The following is a 13,704-nucleotide window of genomic DNA, read 5'->3' as shown; positions in this document are numbered from 1 at the left end:
ACATGACTTTTTGATTTGCACAGGCAACCCAATATTAATCCCTTGTCAAGCCGACGATGCTGCCCTTTGGCTGGGCAAGGGTAGTAAACGCGGCCTCTGGTAACAAGGACCCCATGTGGCATCGGGAATTTTCGCTTCCATGAGCATGTGCGAGAAATGTCCAAGCCCAACTGAAATCGGTTAAGTGTCGGCGGGCGCGATACCTGATGTATGATATGATACTCCTGCTGGCTGCAAGGGGCTACCGATAAAACACCACACAGTTCTTATTACATCCATTTTTTTTTCCTACACAAGAATGTTTTTATTTCAATCATTAAATACTATTCTTTGCGTCCAGCTCTTTCCTTCTTCTTCCTTTATACCTGCTTTTGCTTTCCTTTTAAGGCGAAGTTACTTTATTACTGGGCGTAAAATATGATTTGTAATCGTGCATTGTAGCCGTGGTTTCTACCAGTTTACAAAGAGGTTTTAAATCTTTGGTATCAAACAGCTTACTTTAGTTTGCTTTAAAGCAAAAAAAACGTAAGTGATACTTAATGGATCATTAGTTAGCTGGGTGTTTTACAAATAGTACGTAAGATTCTAGAAGATTCTATTAAGATAGATAATAGGTCGGCGTTAGATCGCGAGGCCAGTGACTTCTTTCTATTCCTACTGTTACGCATGAAGTTTGATGTGACATTTCATGCATCATAAATTTACTGCACCCAATTTTTCTGCGGCGCTTTCCATTCAGCCCAAACATCAGCAAGTTTTGGTTAGAAGGTGGCTCACTTTGACCAGTCCACTCATTTGGGTCGGTCCGACCGAAAAGTCCCTTTCATTTGGCAAAATTGTTGTCCCCAGTACCGCTCTTTTGTATCCTGCTTGCAGCAGGAACAATAAGCAAACACGCGGTGGCTTGGAACGGATCTGTGAAACCAGAATGAACTGTTCCATTGGTCACGTGGAATTTCGAAATTTCAAACCAAAATATCTGTTGAATGGAAAGCTCCGCGGCACTTGTGTGTCTTTTTCAAATAGCCAATACCAGGGCCTTTTAGTGCCCCGAGATTTCTTGCAGAAAAGTACTGGGGAAGAGGTTGTACACGTGAGTGCTTAGGAGTCGGGGTGAAAATAACACTGAATCGTGCGTGGCAATACGAGGAATATCAAATTAAGCTCACTAAAACACGAACACGAATTATCACAGATAGAGAAACGAATAGACTCCAAACTGAAGAAAAGCCTTGCATTTATTTGTTAGAAATTTACACAAGACATATGTTGGTTCATGCTACTGATGATCTTTAAACCCGGATTACTCGACACATGGCCTGGTCGCCTGGGCTGCGTGTGGTCAAGCAACACTTCCGCTTCGCATCCTAGGTGTCATAGGCTTTGTTCCTTTTAAATTATATGAAAATCGAGCGGTGACTGTGTCATCATTTAAACCAGCTGCCCACGCCTGCAGTGTTATTTTTGTCTTCACTATTAAAGACTTCCACACTGGTTTTTGTCAGTTGTCCTACGCTATGGAAAACGTGACAACATCATCTGCCACAGTCCCGGACGGTATCCGAATCGGAGTTTGTGGTTTGGTGGGTACCTTATATCTAAGTGCATCAATCGTCACGGTTACATTCAACGGCCTGTTGCTGTACGTGATATTCAAGGATCCGCTAAAATGCTTTCGGCGACCATTTGCAGTGTACATGACGGGATGTGCGATGACCGATTTTCTGTTTGGCGCCGTTCTTGACCCGCTTTCAGCAAGGATAGAATTCTACTGTGTCAAGGACAAAGATGGCGAAACAACTTTCTACCACATCATCGATTATTTTATCGATAACTCTGCTAACGTGTTGATATTTGCCGTGTCAGTTGACAGGCTTCTTGCTGTCGTTTTTCCAATTTTTTTACCGCGTCTCCGTCAAGAACACTCACGCGGCCATTGTCATTGTTTGCGCCTGGTTTTATTGCACGGCGTTCAGTTTAATGCAGCTAGCGGACGTCGCTGATGAAATTTACGACACGTTGGATGTTCATATGTTTGTTACCTTTGCGCTAGCGACTGATGGAATTATTTACCTTTTCATCTATCTCATTTTACGCAAAAGAAGAAAAGCCATTCCGGGAAAAGACGAAACATCTCAAAAAGGTGAAAAACAACTTAGGCGTCTGAACAGCGAGAAAGAATTCGCCTTCACTGCGTTCCTGATACTTCTTGCTTTGGTACTAACCCAGATCCCCTATCTTGTAATGACAGTTATTGAGGCAAACTGCCAAAGTTGTACTGAAACCACATGGTTTTTCGTATGCCACGAGTTTGCAGACTTCATTTTATGCCTGAATGCTATTGCAAACCCTTATCTATATGGATGGCGAGTGAAGCAGTCGAGGGATTCATTAATGGCAGTGTTCTGTAGATCACGCTTAGAACCCGCAGATCTGGAAATTTCACAAAATACAAACGAAACAAGAAATTAAAGATGAAAAAGTAAGAATATTGATTCTAATGATAATTATTGCTGAAGTACTTGTTTTTCCCTTTCTTAAGACACTGCAATTCAAGTTTCTTGTTTTTGTTTAATACACTGAACTGTAATTTTAGCTTAAAGGAACAACTCATTAGTTAATGGCTTTCCTTTTATTGATTTTTAATGCTTATTGCTTGTAAATGGCCTTCTGCACACAGTGTCAAGAAAAAGAATAAAGTTTTAGTCAAACTAGAATGCCATAATTGGATGCCTGATGCAGAACCATTTGGTCCTGGCCTAACTTAACACAGAGCTTCGCCTCTACACCAACATACCACAAGAGGGCGTAACCACGGCAGAGAGAAAGCCCCTATACCTACTAAGTATCTGAAATACTCTATATTAACACAATAATCGTTCCAATTTTGCCGTAGCAACTAACTATAGACCCATGGAACAGCCATGGGAATAAAGATGGCCGTTGCTTTTGCTAACATCTTCATGGCCAGAATAGAAAACGTTACCTTCTCATCGATATCTTCCTAATCCCAACATTTCATTTTGTCCCTCCTCCCTACATCTTTGCCTTGATTTCTCCCTTCTCCCTAATTTTCCGGACCATTTCTCCCTCCTTCCTATTCTGCTCTTCTCGGTGCAGATGTTAACCTACAAAAGGTGGAAGGGTGGCTATGGAAGTCCACTTGCTCCGACGAGAGTGCTAGAAGAATAATTTTTGACATAATTTGTCATGCTCTTGTTCGTCATTACGAGCATAATTTTCATGTTTTTCCCAAAAAAAAGCACTGCTAGCATAATTTGCCGTTTTGGTTAGTCAGTGCAGCCTAAAATTGTCATTTATTGATCATGCAACCAATTTTTTTGGACCCGAGATAAGTGTTACAGGCAAATTTATGTAACAAATCAATTTTTTGTCTTCTTTGCAATTTGTCGCATTCATGGGAAATGGGTTCCACACGACCTACGACCTTTTTACACAGGACTCAGTGCATGCGCATAACTGACTAGCTCGGTTCCTCGAGATCGGCATCTGTGTGCTGGCTTTACAGTTTTCAGAGAATAAATTATGCACTCTTAAAGTTTCTAGATGTGAATAGGGTTAATGTGTTTGAGATTTACTTGTTTGTTGCATAGTTATTGAGGTATTCTCACCAAATTTAAAATAAAAAGTAGAAGCATAATTTCTGCATATTTGCTAAAATAAGCAGAATTTACAAAAACTAGAATAATTATTGTCATAATTTTAGAAATATTCGAGCACTGTTAGTAGCATATTATGCTACTTTTTCGAGCACAATCTATCAAAACCTAGTGAATTTAGTGAAAACACGGGAGGGGGAGGCATTGAATTTTTTTCAGGTAAATGATTCTGTATCCCTATACCACCACTCCCATATTAAATCAACGTTCCCTAAGAGACACTTTATCAATTTTTTAAGGGAATTGAGGCATTTAACAAAATATGACTTTTTGATTTGCACAGGGAACCCAATACTTATGTCGTTTTCAATCGCGGCGTTACCACGTTACCCTTGTCAAGCCCACGATGCTCTCCTTCGGCTGGACAAAGGTAGTAAACAAGGCCTCTGGTAACAAGGACCCCATATGGCATCGGGAATTTTCGCTTCCATGAACCTGTGCGATAAATGTCTTTTAAAGCCCAACTGAAAGCGGTTAAGTGTCGGCGGGCGCGATACCTGATGTATGATACTCCTGCTGGTTGCAAGGGGCTACCGATAAAACACCACAAAGTTCTTATTACATCCATTTGTTTTTTCTACACAAGAATGTTTTCATTTCAATAATTAATTAATATTCTTTTCGTCCAGCTCTTTCCTTCTTCTTCCTTTAGACCTGCTTTTGCTTTCCTTTTCGGGCGAAGTTACTTTATTACTGGGCGTAAAATATGATTTGTAACCGTACATTGTAGCCGTGGTTTCTACCAGTTTACAAAGAGGTTTGTAAATCTTTGGTATCAAACAGCTTACTTTAGTTTACTTTACTGCAAAGAAAACGGAAGTGATACTCAACGGATCATTAATTAGCTGGGTGTTTTACAAATACTACGTAAGATTCTGTTAAGATAGATAATAGGTCGGCGTTAGATCGTGAGGCCAGTGCCTTCATTCTATTTCTACTGTTACGCATGAACTTTGATGTCACATTTCATGCATCATAAATTTATTGCACCCAATTTTTCTGGGGCGCTTTCCATTCAGCCCAAATATCCGCAAATTTTGGACAGAAATCAAATGGAACGAGCCATTTCGGTTCGCTCCGACCGGAATATTTGGGACCACCTTTGAAGGTGGTTCAGTTTGACCAGTCCACTCATTTAAGTCGGTCCGACCGAGAAGTCCCTTCCATTTGGCAAAATTGTGGTCCCCAGTATCGCTTTTTTATATCCTGCTTGCAGCAGGAACAATAAGCAAACACGCGGTGGCTTGGAACGGATCTGTGAAACCGGAATGAACAGTTCCATTGGTCACGTGGAATTTTCGAAATTTCAAACCAAAATTTTTGTTGAATGGAAAGCGCCGCGGCACTGGGGAGCACTGGGGTGTCTTTTTCAAATAGCCAATACCAGGGCCTTTTAGTGCCCCGAGATTTCTTGCAGAAAAGTACTGGGGAAGAGGTTGCACACGTGAGTGCTTTTATGAGTGCTTAGAAGTCAAGGTAAAAATAACACTGAATCGTGAGAGGTAATACGAGGAGTATCAAATTAAGCTCACTAAAACACGAACACGAATTATTTACAGACAGAGAAACTGGAATAGACTACATATTGAAGAAAAGCCTGGCATTTATTTGTTAGACATTTATCCAAGACATATGTAGGTTCCTGCTACTGATGATCTTTAAACCCGGATTACTCGACACATGGCCTGGTCGCCTGGGCTGCCTGTGGTCAAGCAACTCTTCCGCTTCGCATCCTAGGTGTTATAGGCTTTGTTCCTTTTAAATTATATGAAAATCGAGCGGTGACTGTGTCATCATTTATACCAGCTGCGCACGCATGCGGTGTCATTTTTGTCCTTCTATTAAAGACTTCCACAGTGGTATTTGTCAGTTGTCCTACGCTATGGAAAACGTGACAACATCATCTGCCACAGTCCCGGACGGTATCCGAATCGGAGTTTGTGGTTTGGTGGGTGCCTTATATCTAAGTGCATCAATCGTCACGGTTACATTCAACGGCCTGTTGCTGTACGTGATATTCAAGGATCCGCTAAAATGCTTTCGGCGACCATTTGCAGTGTACATGACGGGATTGGCGATGACCGATTTTCTGTTTGGCGCCGTTCTTGACCCGCTTTCAGCAAGGATAGAATTCTACTGTGTCAAGAACAAAGACGGCGAAACAACTTTCTACCACATCATCGATTATTTTATTGATAACTCTGCTACCGTGTTGATATTTGCCGTGTCAGTTGACAGGCTTCTCGCTGTCGCTTTTCCAATTTTTTACCGCGTCTCCGTCAAGAACACTCACGCGGCCATTGTCATTGTTTGCGCCTGGTTTTATTGCATGGCGTTCAGTTTAATTCAGCTAGCGGACGTCGCTGATGAAATTTACGACACGGTGGATGTTCATATGTTTGTTTCCTTTGCCCTAACGACTGACGGAATTATTTACCTTTTTATCTATCTCATTTTACGCAAAAGAAGAAAAGTCTTTCCAGGAAGAGACGAAACATCTCAAAAAGATGAAGAACAACTTAGGCGTCTGAACAGCGAGAAAGAATTCGCCTTCACTGCGTTCCTGATACTTCTTGCTTTGGTAATAACCCAGATCCCCTATCTTGTAATAACAGTTATTGAGGCAAACTGCCAAAGTTGTACTGAAACCACATGGTTTTTCGTATGCCACGAGTTTGCAGACTTCCTTTTATGCCTGAGTGCTATTGCAAACCCTTATCTATATGGATGGCGAGTGAAGCAGTCGAGGGATTCATTAATGGCAGTGTTCTGTAGATCACGCTTAGAACCCGCAGATCTGGAAATTTCACAAAATACAAACGAAACAAGAAATTAAAGATGAAAAAATAAGAATATTGATTCTAATGATAATTATTGCTGAAGTACTTGTTTTTCCCTTTCTTAAGACACTGCAATTCAAGTTTCTTATTTTTGTTTAATACACTGAACTGTAATTTTAGCTTAAAGGAACATCTCATTAGTTAATGGCTTTCCCTTTATTAATTTTTAATGCCTATTGCTTGTAAATGGCCTTCTGCACACAATCTCAAAAAAGAATAAACTTTTGTTTAAACTAGAATGCCATAATTGGGTGCCTGATGCAGAACCATTTGGTCCTGGGCTAACTTAACATCCATTTTGCTAATCGCCTAGCTGTATCAGGACACAAGTTCAGTCCGGTTTCCGAAAAGATATGTAAATTAAATAATAGTCAATTCAAATTTTGAATAAGCTGATAATAGCAATTTAGCGATTTATGATACGCAGGCTATGAGAAGCCTTTGTAAAATTATATTAAGCGGGTCGTCTGTCATTATTGTTAAGCCTACTTTTGGTCCCTAATTGCCGGTTTAGCTTGCTGCTTTAAATGTATGAAATAATTTTTAAGTCTTCAAACAAAATCGAATCGTAAGTGTAAGTTACTGTAGGACTGACATTGCACATTTTCGAATCAGAACTGTTTTAAGTCGTATTTTTAAAATCTAATTTCGCTATCGTCCCTGAATCTGATTTTAAAATATCAGTATCTTTATTTCCTTTAGCGCAATTCCATTCAAATTAGAAGACCAATTTTCCAGCTTTTAATTTTCATCAGTTTGCTAGTGGCATAAAATTTATTCTTAGTTTAAAAGCTGTGTAAATATTCCTTATTCCTAAACCGTTTTCAGTTAGTGACTCGAAACTGATCAGTTCTGTCAGTCGAATTCAAATTAAAGTAGGCACCAAAGTACGCTTACTCTGCTAGGCTAGCCATAACAGACCGTGTACATGTAGTTTAGTATTATTTAAAGTGTTTTCTGGCGTGTAACAGCAAGCAAGGAAACGCAATAAATTACTGTATTCGGGACTTTCAAATTTTTGACAGGTTAAACAGGAAGTTTTAACATTACATGGAGAAACCACGACTATACAATTCAGTTGCTGTCTGACGGGCGATCGGTATTAAAACAAAAAGGAACAAATACGGTGGAACGTCGATGTAACGAAGGGCCAAGGGACTGACATGTTCGCTGTAAGGAGGTTTCGTGATATCGAGGTTCTCATTTCCACCAGTTTATTATTAGTTAGGCTAGGAATATCGTTCGTTATACCGGACTTTCTTGGGTTCGAGGTTCCACTGTAACCATATATTGTGACAATATATATCAACTTATCGAACTCAGTGCAGTATTAGGAAATAATGACAAAAAAAGAAAACAGTATTAATTTAGTTGACAGATGGCCATAATTTGTCTTTTTCCTTTTCCCGTTGGAGGTACTTGTCCCAACCCAATGCTGTACCAATACATAGACCGTAGTTTATTCCGGCGGTTGTCGTTTCTTTCCCTCGTCCTAAAGATAACTTTATGGCTTTTTTCATGATAACTAAAGCTTGAATTGTTAATTAAAAAGAGAGTTCGATTCGATTCACCAACAAAAAATGCCTAAATCATTTCGTTTGCAACCTTTTTTTGTATTTACTAAAAGCACCTGCTACGGGGCTATTTGTGGCTCAGGCGTAACGTTCCGCTAAGCGAAAATTATTCTTATTGTTAGTTTCAAATGATTTATGATCACCGGAGTTAGACAATAACAATAGATAAAATCAAATTTACGCGCGAACGTAAATTTGTACCACTTGACCAAGTTTTCCCGTTAATTGTCGTCTACTGTTTACTTCTTCTGCTCAGAAATGAGCAGTTTCGCGTCAATTTTATCCATGCATAGGAATTGTTCTCGACAGTATTATCTGCTTATTTTCTATTCGCCAATTTGTCTGGGATTTAGATTGTCTTTTAGAGATTGTCTCTGATTCTACATTTAAAGCTTTTATCAAACAGCCCGGAGAAAAACGCGAAAAAAAATGATGCCTGCACTTTGCATCGGGAATGGCAGACAGTGTGTGTAACACTCGACTTCCCGTTTCGCTGACGGAAAGAAAGTAAAATCAGAGAAGTCGAGAAGTGAACTTGTCTGGTGGAGTATTCCTATTTCGACATAGATATTTATAATATTAGTATACGGTATTGAGTCTGTTTGTTATTTATACCGCTCTGAAGAGGCGAGTTTTACTTTTCGCAAATGTTTTTTTTGGAGCAAAATACTTCGTTGGCTGCTAAGAAATCAGAAGCAAACAATGAAATTGCAAGTCATGGTTATTACAAGATGAAAATCCTACCCTGTTCGGATACAGATACAGTGAACACTCGATAATAAGAAACTACGTTTTTAAAGTCTGGCAAAATGGGTTCTTGTATTTTGGGGTACTTAATGGAAATTTGGGCTAAGTAGGCTCTTAATTTTTATGAGGGAGATAATAGATTGTTGATTACCAGAAAAATAAATAAACTTTTTATTTCTTCAGAATTAACTGAACTAACAAACTGATTTCCGAATTTATGTACAGTTTAGTAGTCTTTTCTTGTTATACTTAATTAAATTTACAACTCAAAGTTACACTCCCTTGTTGACTGAATTATTTATCATTATTTAACATCAACCAATATATAAGAACCTGCTTGGCTAAACAGGTTCTTGTATTTTGGGGTTATTAACGTGGCAAATTTCTGCCAGGAGGTTCTTGATCCACCGGTTCTTATTAGCGGGTGTTTACCTGTTTACTCGTAAAAGGGCCGCTAACATCTTACGCTGTATGGTTATATGCATAACTTAGGGCCTGTTTACATTGAGGTGCGGGACCCCATGGCCAGATAGGTGGGGTAACATGCGGCGGGTCACCCCACCTATCATGTAAACGTGATCAAATTAAAATGAGAGATTATATGGACAGGCGGGTTACCCCACCTAAGCGGGTCACCTCACCTACCTGGGGTCCCCCACCTCCGTGGAAACAGGCCCTTAATATTTAATTTGCACTCCATATCATAACAGAAATAATTGAAAACAAGACGCTGTGGGAGCGTATATTTGGGCGTCGTTTTACTAGGCGTACGAGATGTCTTTTACGTGTAAAGTTGTACAGTCGAAGCTCTTCTTGCAAACACTCTCGTCAGTAAGCAACCAGCACTAGTTACGACCACATTTGTGAAACCCCGTTTGAAATGTGACTTGAACTTTGTAATGAAAAGCTATCGTAAGCGACCGCGGCCACTTTTAGGATTACCCAACTGGACTTTTCTTTTGTTTTTAAGCTCTCGTAAGTAATCACTCAGCGACCACTCAGTCTTCCTCACATGAATAAACACTTTAATGAAACTGCACACTCAGATATTGGTCTAAAAAATTTAGCCTTCTCTATATCAGATGGAGAAAGGGATATGAAGAAGTTTGGAGGGGGGGCTGAAATTTTGGGTGTGTGGGTTCGGGGAGCTTTGAAAGTAAATCGGTGAGGTCAAGGGAGAGGGCGTAAAATCTGGTTAAAAAACTAAAGTTTCGGTAAAACGGGCAACCAAAACGTGCAACTTGTTTTGCAACATTGCTGATGAACAAGTTGAAAACGATTTTGCTGGGTGGGTAGAAAACGAAGACCCAAAACTCAAAATCACTTATAAATATCTAGAAACGAGTATCTCGATCTTAGATGTGTAAGAAACTGTACAACAGTATCTTCAATTATACAAAATTGCGATCAGGGTCTTCGTTTTCTACACAATCCCCCCGGTGTGTAGAAAACGAAGACCCCCTCAAAATCAATTGCAGAAGGCTGGAAATTGCTTTAAACGACTTCTAGACACTAAAGGAGTGTAAGAAACAACACGGCTCCAGTCGATTTTCAATTATACAAAATTTCGACCAGGGTCTTCGTCTGAGTTTTCTGCGGAATCATCCTTTGCTGTAAAGTGTTCGAAGTCATGTCTTCTGTGATTGCCATCAAAATGCCCCATTCCATGACATTAAATAACCATGTCACTCGAAGATGTTAAAGTTGTCGCGGGTGTTAATTACACTCATTTAGTGTCTGGAAGTCGTTAAAAGAAGTTCCCAGCCGTTTCCAAGTGATTTTGAGAGGGGTCTTCGTTTTCAACACAATTGTATAATTGAAGATGTTGTTGTTTCTTACACATCTAAGGTCGAGATACCCGTTTCTAGAGATTTATAAGTGATTTTGAGGGGGGTCTTCGTTTTTGGGTCTTTGGTCTTAGGTCTTCGTTTTCTACCCACTCGCGATGTTGCGCGTTTTACTAGCCACATTCAATCCTGTTAACAACCTGATTTGTTGCAAGACAGGTGTGATCCTGGTATGGCTGGTAAAACGCCCAAACGCCCGTTTTTCCGTACCTCAAAGGCCTGATTATCGCGGCGCCTTAGTTATAAACGAAACAAAAATCAACGTTGCGATTTCATGACAACCGAGCCAGCCCAGTTAGTTGGGATCCCAGTTTTATGATGCCGGGATCCCGGATGGAAATTTCCTAAGTAATCACGCTTCCTGAGCAGCCCGTCAAATGAACCAAGCGAGACACAGGACAGCGGGCAACACACTGATAAAAATGGCGGCTCCGGGCTGGCCCGGTCCATGTAATACCAGGATTAAAGTCACCTCGGCAGATCTAGCCAGCCCGGCCCGGCTCATGTAATTTAGCCCTTACTGTGAGCTGTATTGTTACGCAGTTTGCACGTGAAGGCTTAGGAATTTGGTGCTTTCGTGGTTCGTGTTTGAGAGAATACGACTTAATTAATCTAATTAACCCAAGGGTTTTAAGAATAACTGTCACGCATGCAGTCTGCACGGAGTGAAGATGTTGCACTTTGCCACTTTTGCGGGTCGAACGTGAAAGAATGCAACTTGTTTACGAGATCATTTTGCTCAATAAGATTATAAGAAATCACCTCCTTTCCTTACGAAACAGTCTGCAATAAAATTATGCATTATCTAATGTTAAGGTTAATAGGCTAACATCAATTAGTTCCAATGAAATTATCAAACTGCCGAAATACTTTCAGTTATATGTTGCCACTCATCGCATGTCATTCCCCTCATTGAAGCAATTTCTTATTTATCTCATGCACGATCACTGAATAATTTTGCGTAACATCTTCTTTGGCTCTTGACAACTAAGGGCAAAAAACATTGTGAGACTCTTCTCTTCCAATTATTTGACAGATTTTCTTTCAAATTTCTGAAAATCGCCCGGCTTCTAGGTAAGATATAAAGGCTAAGATTTATAAGTTTATTTTTTTTTGAAAATTATTCCTGCGTTGCTTTAACATGTTCATCGCTGTTCGGAATTGTGTTTCTTCGTTGCAAGGTTTTTGAGATCGTAAAAGTGGGATCAACTAGAGCTTTCTTTCCGGCATGGTTTTTAACTTGTACTAGTCGTTCGCGTTGCAGACATTCACGTCGCTTGGCTTGTTTACTTGGATTGTTTACGTTCACACGTATTGCGTGCCTATTGCAACTTTGAATTAAAACAAGCGATCTCGATTACTCTATTTGGGCAACGCCCAAATAATTAGACACCGCGCAGGGAGCGATGGGAAGAAACAAAACGTGAGAGTTCTTTCATTCACTCCGTCTACTTCCCATCGTTCTGCACGCGCTTTCTTTCCCTTCTCCAGAAACCAGAAACAAGGCCTCTTCGAAAGAGAGACTCAGGCACTAATTCAGTCTCAAGTCAAAACAGGAAACCAAGTTTTCACCTCAGCTGGTGATATTAACAATCATTTTACAAAAGTAGGCCAATCTCTAGCACAAGAAATTCCTAGTTCGCAAATTGACCCACTTGCCTATTTCAATCTTCTTGTTGACGGAGTATTTTCTTTTCAACGGATCAATGTTTAAAAAGTCATCAAATTACTTAAGGATATCGATGTAGGTAAGGCAACTAGGCTTGACCAAATTCCAAACAGGCTTCTGAAGATTGCTGCCGATGTTGTCGCGCCCTCTTTAAGGGGCATCTTTAATCAGTTGTTAGTGACTCGTATTTTCCCCCCTGACTGGAAACTGGGTAAAGTGTCACCAATTTTTAAGAATGGTTCTAAGTCTGACCTAAACAACTATCGGCCTATATCTGTTATTCTTACCGTAGCCAAAATTATCGAAAAAATTATCTATAACCATCTGTATCACTATCTGAATGCAAATGGTTTATTAAACAGAGGCCAGTCTGGTCAGTATTTCCGCTCTCTACACAGCACTCTTACTGCCTTGTTGGAGACAAACGATAGCTGGTGTGTCAATATTGATAGATTAATGGCGTAATCGTTATTGGTTTGAAGAAGGTCTTTGACACTATTGACCACGAGATAATTCTAAAAAAACTTACGAAGTACAGGGTTGATTAAGACACCCTGAAATGGTTTAAATCTTACCTAACTAACCGTATGCAAAGGTGTAATGTTAACAATCATCTATCTAGCGCGAGTCCTCTAAGTTGTGGCGTACCTCAAGGGTCAATAATCGGTTCTCTTCTTTTATTGATCTAAATAAATGATCTACCAATTACAAATTGCTTGAATGTGGGCTTTCCTAGAATGTATGCCGACGACACTAATGTTACCTTTTTTGCAGTTGCTATACCTGATCTTGAGTCCAAGTCAATAGTGACTTGAAATATATTGATCGCTGGCTCAAAGCTAATAAGTTAAGTCTCAATTTAGCCAAAACCGAGTTTATGGTTATTAGCTTGAGGCAGAAACTACAGTCCTTTAATGACTACACAAGGAACATTCACGTGGACGGCGTCCCAATAAACCAAAGCAATCAAAGCAAATCTCTCGGGCTTATCATTGATGAAAATCTCTCATGGAAATCTCTAAAAAAGTATCCTCTGGCACCGGTGCTCTTAAGCGGATCAGGCCATTTGTTTCAATGCACACTGCAATTAAAAGGTACAAAGGTCTTATTGAGCCACACTTCGATTATTGCAGCGCTGTATGAGATGGCTTGACCCAACAGCTTAGTGAGAAACTTCAAAAACTTTAAAATAGTACTACCAGCGTTATCACCAAATCGAGCTATGATACGAGTTCCAGATATCTTCGCTTCGTTGGGACAATTTATAGGTTAGAATGGCTAAACAAAAAAAGCTAATTTAATGTACAAGTACATTAATAATCTCGCCCCAGCTTATCTGTGTAATTT

At 39.9% G+C, this 13,704-nt stretch overlaps 1 protein-coding gene and 1 pseudogene across 1 annotated transcript; both read left to right on the top strand.

The window, feature by feature from the left end:
- The first annotated feature begins 1,445 nt into the window (after positions 1–1,445).
- LOC140947185 (uncharacterized) lies at positions 1,446–2,476 on the top strand (annotated as a pseudogene).
- A 3,064-nt stretch (positions 2,477–5,540) lies between these two features.
- LOC140948536 (uncharacterized) lies at positions 5,541–6,809 on the top strand. The gene has a single exon (XM_073397786.1). It carries the CDS (start codon positions 5,563–5,565, stop codon positions 6,514–6,516), a length of 954 nt encoding a protein of 317 aa, XP_073253887.1. The 5' UTR covers positions 5,541–5,562; the 3' UTR covers positions 6,517–6,809.
- Positions 6,810–13,704: the final 6,895 nt, after the last annotated feature.

The sequence above is a fragment of the Porites lutea genome, chromosome 9 (assembly GCF_958299795.1).
Source record: "Porites lutea chromosome 9, jaPorLute2.1, whole genome shotgun sequence".
In the NCBI taxonomy this organism is placed as follows: domain Eukaryota; kingdom Metazoa; phylum Cnidaria; class Anthozoa; order Scleractinia; family Poritidae; genus Porites; species Porites lutea.
The sequence above is the reverse complement of the archived record's forward strand: the minus strand, read 5'-3'. Positions and strand labels throughout refer to the sequence as shown.

Coding starts and splice junctions, on each gene's coding strand:
- LOC140948536 (XM_073397786.1), top strand. CDS start 5,563: ATGGAAAACGTGACAACATCATCTGCCACAGTCCCGGACGGTATCCGA.